This window comes from Trachurus trachurus, assembly GCF_905171665.1.
Source record: "Trachurus trachurus genome assembly, chromosome: 5".
NCBI lineage: Eukaryota > Metazoa > Chordata > Actinopteri > Carangiformes > Carangidae > Trachurus > Trachurus trachurus.
In genome coordinates this window covers 6,251,759-6,260,960 of record NC_139896.1, presented here as the reverse complement: position 1 = coordinate 6,260,960, position 9,202 = coordinate 6,251,759, and the positions used below count along the sequence as shown (strand labels likewise).

At 41.8% G+C, this 9,202-nt stretch overlaps 1 protein-coding gene across 1 annotated transcript; it reads left to right on the top strand.

The window, feature by feature from the left end:
* Window positions 1-4,807: 4,807 nt before the first annotated feature.
* On the top strand, window positions 4,808-6,415 carry LOC310985614 (interleukin-10-like; the record flags this gene model as incomplete). Its single annotated transcript, XM_083971233.1, has 4 exons — window positions 4,808-4,966; window positions 5,143-5,202; window positions 5,412-5,576; window positions 6,305-6,415. The coding sequence occupies 4 exons, from the start codon at window positions 4,808-4,810 to the stop codon at window positions 6,413-6,415; spliced, it is 495 nt and encodes a 164-aa protein (XP_083827359.1).
* Window positions 6,416-9,202: the final 2,787 nt, after the last annotated feature.

The window sequence follows — 9,202 nt, the reverse complement described above, 5'->3', positions numbered from 1 at the left end:
AGAGCTGCATCCACATGGAGTCTTCAGCAGGATATACTAAAGCAAAACAAATGTTAAAGGAGTTCTTTGGTGATGACTTCAAGATAGCGTAAGCATACATAAAAGAGGCTTTGGATTGGCCCACAATCAAGCCAGAAGATGGAGTTTCTCTTCAATCCTTCGCATTGTTCTTAACAGGCTGCTCTAACACAATGACAGATATTAGCTACATGGAAGACTTGGACAACACAGCTAATATTATAGCTGCTGCGCAGCGATGGGTCGGGTCCGGGCTACTTTTGGGCAAATTTAGGCAGTTCTGAGCAACAAACAGGAGAATAGGAAGACAAGACAGTTGACCTTATAATGTTCAATTTGCATCAGTTGAGGATTGAACCCACAACTTCTGGAACCAAAGACCGTTGTCTATCACACTGAGCTAATTGACAAGTGACAGTTCCATAGTGGCTTCACAAATTGAGTAAGCCATTCACTGTCGTGTAGGCAGATTTGAAACCACAGTAAAAAGAAAAATCAGTTTTTGAGGTAAAATAATATGTATTTGTCAAACATCTATGAGTCTAAGATGTTAGGAGCCTTCGCACATGGAACAGTCCAAGCTATTTGGATTTTTAAACTTAGAGGCTTTCTGTGATGCCACCATTAGGACAATTGTCTTGTGTTTCGTGTTGAGAACATCTGACATTTTGATCTGTCATCATCATCAACATCATCACCCTTACTGGGTCTCGAACTCACAACCTCTGACACCAAGAACCAGCTCCTAACTCGCTGAGCTAATTGGCTGGTAGTGAGACCTGCTGTGTAGCTTCATTTATCCACTCAGGTGAGTCAGTGCCCGGGCAGCTGTTGTGATGAAATGGTCAAAATGTCATAAATTCAGTCATCTAAACAAAAATCTGATAATACATAAATTGCATCTTGACAGCATGGAAATGTTGGTGATTTGTTTTTAATGATAAGTGTTTTGCTTCATAAGAGAAAATCTGATGTTTATAAATTCCACTCTCACATTGGCTGCAGTTGTTCCCATGAGAGCAGCATTCAAAATGTTCAAGAAAATTCAGTTTTTGAGATAAAATTCTGATATTTGCCAAACTTCATCAACCATGACTCCAGAATATTCTCAATTTTTTTCAGGAAGATTGTAAATGTATTTATCAAGAATTTGATGGTATATGTTTACAGTAGTGTTTACAGTCAAACGTTTTCATGCACTGTAGGCTCAATTTTTGCTTAATCAAAAATCCGAGAAACAAGTTTTGTGGAGGACAGTCTGGAGATGCTCTGTAGCAAGTTTGGTGTCAATTGAGCAAAAATTGTAGGAGGAGATACATTTTAAAAGTTTTACAGTTATTGAAAAAAACAGAGTGATGGACTTCATAATTTGTAATAAGTTTAAGTGGACAAAAGTTTCAGCAGTATTGAGGCAACATTGTGGTGAAGTTTCAACACTGTAGCATCTACCGTTGGTTTGGTAGGAATTTTTTAAGTTTTTAAATTTAAACGCTTATTGTGCCCCCCCTAGGAGGGGGGGGCACAATAAGCGGGGAAGACCTGCCAGACACTGTGGTCAAAAGTTGGAATAAGTGGATCTCAAGTTTGCCACAGCTTGAGAAATTTGGAGTCGACAGATGTGTCAAGTCGAAGCAGTTTGGTGCGCCAGTCTTCGCGCAGCTTCATCACTTTGCTGACGCGAGTGAAGATGCCTACGGAACCACAAGCTACTTACTGCTGCGCTTTTCAACTGGTGAAACTCAATCCACCTTGATCCTGGCAAAGACAAGGGTTGCGCCCTTGAAGTCCCCAACTATTCCCAGGATGGAATTGACTGCGGCCACGGTCGCAATAAAAATGGACAAGCTTCTGAAGAAAGAGCTTGAGTTGGAGCTTCACGATTCGATCTTTTGGACCGATAGCACGGCTGTGCTAAAGTACTTGAACAGTGAGAGCACCAGATTCAAGACGTTCGTTGCAAACAGGGTTTCAGCAATCCTGGATCACTCTCAAACATCTCAGTGGAGATACATCAACACCACTCTGAATCCCGCTGATCTCGTCTCAAGAGGACAGACTGTGGAAGCATTTTTGAAAAATGAGAGCTGGCTTTCAGGACCAAGTTTCTTACTCAGCTCACAAGACCAGTGGCCTAAAAATCCAGATCCTGGCATGCAGGATATCAACGACCCAGAGGTCAAAAGAGTGACTCAAGTGCATGTCATTCAGGCACAAGAGCTCGAGGATTCCATGGATCAGTGGATGAACCACTACTCTTCCTGGACAGCGTTGAAGCGCGCTGTGGGATGGTTTCTGAAACTTAAGGATTTACTGAAAGAGCTAAAGGAAAAGAGAAAGGAACTACAAGCAGTAGACGGAGAAAGCAGGATGACGGAATTCAAGAAAGCCGTTAAAGGAAAGTATCTGACTTGTGACGACTTGACTGAAGCAGAAACAGAAATTGTTAAGTATTGTCAGAAGCAAAGTTTCAAAGAAGATTTGGCTGCGTTAAAGGAACATCAAAGAGTAAAGAAAAGTAGCTCACTCTTTAAGTTAAATCCAGTACTCCAAGATGGAGTTATGAGAGTCGGCGGAAGGTTGAGCCGTGCGGCGATGCCTGATAACTCCAAGCAGCCAGCCATCTTGCCCAAGGATTCACACATCACAAGGCTGGTGTTAAGACACATTCATGACATTACAGCTCACGCTGGAAGTATCACATGTTGGCTCAGCTACGGCAGCGATTCTGGATCCCTGGAGCCAGTGGAGCCATCAGAAGGTTCCTGTCCAAGTGCGTTGTCTGTAAAAGACTACATGGAGCCGCAGGCAAGCAGCTCATGGCAGATCTACCTACATGCAGGGTCCTGCCAGACGATCCTCCTTTTACAAGAGTCGGCGTCGACTACTTTGGTCCGTTCCTAGTGAAAAGAGGAAGAGTCCAAGTAAAGAGATACGGCGTTATCTTCACATGTCTTGCTATACGAGCCGTGCATCTGGAAGTTGCATCATCACTCGACACTGATGCCTGTCTTAACGCAATCAGAAGATTCCTTGCCAGAAGAGGACAAGTAAGAGAGATGTATTCAGATAATGGAACCAACTTTCGGTCAGCCGACAGTGAGTTGAGAAAATCGATCAAGGAATGGAACACCCACAGGATTGAGAAACACTTGCAGCAGAGAGGTGTTCAGTGGAATTTCAACCCGCCGGCAGGTTCTCACCACGGAGGCAGCTGGGAGCGGTTAATCCGTTCAGTCAGAAAAATCTTGAACATCACAGTTAAGGAGCAACTGTTGGACGAAGAGGGTCTCCATACCTTACTTTGTGAAGCTGAGGCGGTCATAAACAGCAGGCCCATCACAAAGGCATCAACAGACCTCTACGATTTAGAGGCCCTCACACCCAACCACCTGTTGTTGCTCAAAGTCAAACCCGAGTTACCACCAGGAGTATTTGATAAGGATGACCAATATGTTAATCGCAGATGGAGACAGATTCAGTACCTCGCGGATGTCTTCTGGAAGCGCTGGTGCAAAGAATATCTGACACAGCTCCAAGAACGTCAGCGATGGTCTTCACCTGGAAGAAACTTCTGTGTCGGCGACGTGGTGCTGATCGTGGACGATACGTCACCCAGAAATTCCTGGCCACTTGGAAGGATTGTGGAGACTTTTCCTGATGGCAACGGGCTTGTTCGTCAGGTTAAAGTGAAGACCAAGACCAACGAGCTTTGTCGCCCTATAACAAAGCTATGTCTTCTTCAGGAATCAGAAGATAACTGATGGACTGTTATGAAGATCTCATCTTAAATGGGACTAAGAACAGCAAGCCTCTTTCAATAAGTGATGTTATAAATGTGTTATAGTAAATGTTATTCAGGCTCCTTTAATTTAAGTTGACACTTTTGGAGTAATTGTTTCAAGGACATTGATAACAATTAGGGGCCGGTAATATAGGAGCCTAAATGCTATTTTTAGTTGATTAGTATTTGGATAATAATTTAAGTTTACATTTAAAAAGAGGTTGTTGTTAATTATGATAAAAATGGGTTATTTACATTATTTACAGGTGAACAGTTAATATTAAGTTACTATTTAATTCATTTCACTTAAAAATGTGTGGATGTTTAGAGGTTAAAAAATCGCGCATGTAACCTTTAATGCAGATTGATACGTGTGTGCGTGATTCACGTGAAGCAGTCAGTCAGGTCAGTCGTCATGGAGTGGAGCCACACAGTTTTTTGACCTCTCTGCCTCTACCTCTGCCTTTACCTCTGCATTTACTCAGCATTTTCTAGATATTTGCTCTGGCCTTTTTTATTTTCATCATGCTGGATTGTATCTTGCTTTGTTTTTCGGAGTAAATTATGAAAAGGAACGAAAGAATCGTGTGGAGTTTTTTTTTTGCCTTTGAAGTGGATGTTACGAGGGAGGAGAGCGTCAAGCTCATGGCTTCATTGATTAGGAACCTACAATAGCTAATTATCAATAACACCAGCTCGCCTCTTACGAGGATAAACCCATGTGTGTGTAATGTATGATGCTGAAAGAGATTTTCCCCTTGTGTGTTTGCTGTAACCCGTTTCTTCCTGTTAGTCCCGCCCACACCTTTAAAATGGAGACAAGATGAGTCAAAAAGTATGCACTTCCTCTGAGAAACATACAGAGAAAAGGTCAAACTTACGTCAGATTGACTCCAGGCAGCAGCAGCAGCTCATCATCACCTGAGGACCCACTCTGCTCTTCTACACTCTCGTCTGCAGCCAGAAGATACCAGCTCCACCAGCTCCACCAGCAGCAGCAGCAGCATCATGAATCCTCGGTCTGTCCTCCTCCTCCTCGTCCTGCTGTCTCTCTTGAGCGCAGCATCTACGCCGATGTGCAACAACCAGTGCTGTAGATTCGTGGAGGGTTTCCCTGTCAGGCTCAAGAAGCTCAGAGAGGACTATTCCCAGATCAGAGACTACTATGTGAGTACTACTACTACTACTACAACCTGAAGCAGCAGCTGCTACTCTGCAGGAGGTGCAGCATCATGTGGACAGAGCTCAGCAGCCAGGCGTCCTGTCAGTGCTGCTGGACTGTCAGTCAGTCAGTCTGTCTGCAGCCTCACACTCACTCAGCTTTTGTTTTTCTTTCTCTTTAGGAAGCAAACAATGACTTAGACACATTTCTGCTGGACCAGACCGTCGAGGATTCTTTTAATGTAAGTTTTTTTTTTCTATTTAAACGCTCCAATAAGTTCATAAGTTGTGTTAAATAATATTAAAAGAGAGAGAGATAACAGAGAATACGCAGAGCCTCTAACTTCCGACAAAAGCAAGCATCCAGACCAGGGCAGAGCAGAGCAGAGCAGAGCAGCCTCCGACTAAAGAGTTAATGTAACCGGCTGGTCGCTTCCTTCCTCTTCTTCAGAGCCAGTTCGGCTGCTACGCCATGAACAACATCTTGGACTTTTACCTGAGCACGGTGCTGCCGACGGCCATGGCGGAAGTAACGGAGCACACCAGGAGCCTGAAGCCTCACATGGAGTCGATACAGCAGATCTTCGATCAGCTCAAGAGCGATGTGACCAAATGTGTGAGTATATATCCGCAGGCAGCACGTGTGTGAGTGTGTGTGTGTCCTCCTACGGCAGAGCAGCAGGAGATGTAAATACGTGCAGCAGTCAGTCAGTGGCGCGTGGGTTCAAGAGCTGAGGACGAGACTGTGTGATTGATTGATGTTGTTGTTGAATATTTTAGTGATCAAAGATAAGATTGATCCGAAACTTCGTAGTCTAAAGTCTCAGTTTTGACTGTAAACTGCACGTCTGCTCCACGAGGGAGTTGAGTTGTGTTCACTGCACCGAGGGGGGTTAATGTAGACACGTGGGTCAATTGACTGTGTTGCATCCAAAATCTGTCCCAGCATTCCCCAGTAGAAATAAAAATAAGAAGGAGGGAGGAGGAGTTTACGGGATTTTAATCTGGCATTAGATAGTAATTCCTAATTTTGCATCATCCAGGAGGGATGTAGAGAACATGAGGCTCATCAAGTGTTTAATATCTCATGCTGCTCATGTCTCTCACCACTTTTAAGGGATTGCAATAGACAAATCCCAAACTACAGCCCCTTAACTCATTTGGGTGCCAGTAGACACTCAGAGAAGGGTTTTAACCCCATGTTGTAACATCATCTTTCTCTTCTTTCTTCTGTCAACATTAATCTTCAGTGCAAGAATTTCTGTTGAGCACATGCATGCTTGTTTTTTGTTGTTGTTGTTTTACATTGCATGTTAATGAAGTGAAACATGTGTTTGTGTGCAGTTGCAGAGTAAAGGCCTGTATAAAGCCATGGGCGAGCAGGATGTGGTGTTTAACTACATTGAGGGATACCTGGCGTCCAATCGGCACGGAAACAGAGCGACCTCAGCCTGACGATGAACTCAATTACTCCTCATAATTGTCTTTGTCCTATGGACATAGTATGTTTTCTGTAGGCGACCATATTGAGTCTGACACCCATTAGACCAAAATGGTCACTGCTTTTATATATTTATTCATATTCCAGTGTATATTTGTTATGGATTTTATCAAAGTGTTCTACTTTATTTTTGCTAATTAAATAAATTGCTGACTAATAATAATGCACGCCTCCTTTGAATTCTTTTTTTATTTTATTTTTTAAGATGATGACAGCTGTTATCATATGCTGAGTGTCTCACATCCTGCAGAGCTGCAGTCAGTATGTGGGAACCACTAGAGTGTAAACTCAGTCGGCTGATGTACTAACCTCAAACGTGACCCATATACATTTACCATTTACCAGTTTGTTAATTTATTTATTTCATTAATTTATCGATCATAAAAACAAAAATAAAATAAAATACTGTAACTCATGAATGAAAGGGGGCAGAAAGAAGCAAACTTATATTGTCTACCCCTTGTTTCAAAGAATCAATTCACAACTCAGACAAAATACATCCAAGCAAAGAAGAAATGGAGGTAGAGGAAGAAAAACATCAACAAAACTCTTAACTTACTGTAACTGTAAGTAGCCAGTCTCACCCTATTGGCATATGCATATTTGCACACACACACACATACACAAGCTCACTTGATCACACTTTGATATTCACTGTATAAAAACAGAAGTAGTACTACACACAGCACAGGCCTGAGAAACTACTGTATCTGTGTGCCGTTGGTGTGTTTACAGAAACTGGGCCAAAGGTAGAGAACTGTTTGTCAGGGCTTGAAGTCATTGTCTACACCACCGCACACTGGGACGACTGTCATCATAGCTAGAGCCTTATTTTCCCCTATAACATTTAAGCAGTGGGTTAGGAGAAGTATCACATCCTTCTGTTCCCTCATTTCAAATAGTAGATTTCAGATTCACATTTGGACTGGAGAAGCAGGGCTTTCACATCCACAAAGCAAGAATGGGAGAGGGAGTCAGAAATGCAAATATCAGAGGAGGCCGGTTGGAAATATGTGAGACACAAGCAACCTCTGCAAACTCTGGCTGGAAGAATGTAGTGAGATTTTTCATAACTCCTAAGATAACAGCACTGCAAACAGGTTCACAGAGCCGAGGCCTCTGTTGGAGACAATGTGGAACCTCTGTGGCTAACCACTTTCATGTTTTTTGGGCCTGTCCAAAAATCCAATCATTTTGGAGGGAGGTGTCAACTGAGATAAATAAAACAATAGGGGTGGATCTAGGTTTCTCTTTTATTAATTAATATCTCGGTAAAACCCCAGAAACAGTCCCACATAAGGACAAATACTTATTGAAAATTCTTCATGGGATCATTCAAGAAATTTATTGTATGGAGAGTCTTACTTTTGTTTTAAGACTTCAGTTGGAGAAATGTATTGAACGCTGGGAAAGATGGATTGTATATGCACCCTAAATAACATGACTTGATACCATGATGTATATGTATGTATGTATGTATGTGTAAAAGAATATTGTTACTTTAACTGTGCCCATGATGATCTCATGTTCCTTTTAAAAAGTATATATATTTTTTTCCTTCTAAAACTGGCTGTGTCTGCCACAGGGTGCTACCTTTTCACATATGGACGAAGAACTAAACTGAGCATACAGGCAAACAGAGTGAATCAGATGATTCATAACTTGTTTCTGGACTGGAGATGTTGGAAGTGTTGCAACTGCATGTCACAACCATCCCCGGTCTCCCCTACTGTCGTTCGTGTACCGGTATGTGACCGCAGCCTTCGGTTAGAGCAGGTGATTGGCCCTCACCTGCTGCCAGTATCTGAATTCATGCATATTTGTGTGACTACAGCCAATAGACACAACATAGGAGTTAGTAATAGTCTTAATAGTCAAGCTCAGCATCATGGAAACCACACAAATCCCTCCCCCTTTGTTCCTAATCATGATGTGACTTTCAGGTTTTTCACTTGATGTTTTTCTCTCCGGCTGAAACTTCATCTCTCGTGTCCTGTGGCTCCTTGTGGTAAGATGGCAAATAATGTTTTATTTATTTATTTTTACTTTTTTAATTAATAGTTGTCTGTGAATGAACACAGACAGTACTGATGAAGAAATGTCATAAAATTTGGCATAAAAAAAATTAAAGTTAATGTTAAAGCTGCAGCAGTTTCTCTGTCTGGTGTTTCAGGGTTGAACAATATGTAGTTATAATTTTTTTTTTTTTTTAAGTTTTTTTTTTTTTTTTTGGAAACTCTTTGTCTATTAAAGGGATAGTTCAACATTTAGGCAAATTGGCCTATTGTCATAATCCCTATAGTCTTAGGGGTAGGTTCAATAAGTGAGACCAGGGATGGTGTGTAACAAAGTGATGGTTGTAACAGCAACTTGTATAAGATGAAAGAGCAGGTTCTTAGATAAAACGTGAGTCATTTCATCAATGTTTATTTCACCGTGCTGATATAGATATTCAAACAATGGCTGACAGGGGTGCGGACATTTATGTTTCAAAGAAAACAGGATAAATGCAATTCAAATTGTGGTTGGATATAGGTTAAAGGTTGAATATGAAGAATGAGCAGAATACCACCGTCTATTGATCAGAGATGGGAATTACAACAACAGAAAACTAATTCCAGCTGTCGGTTGCAGGACTCTATAGGGACGCCGCTCTGATCAGAGTAGCAGAGAAGAACTATGCAGGATATTTACCTTATGTTTCATTTTTACCTTCATTAAACAGCTTCGGACTACTTGTG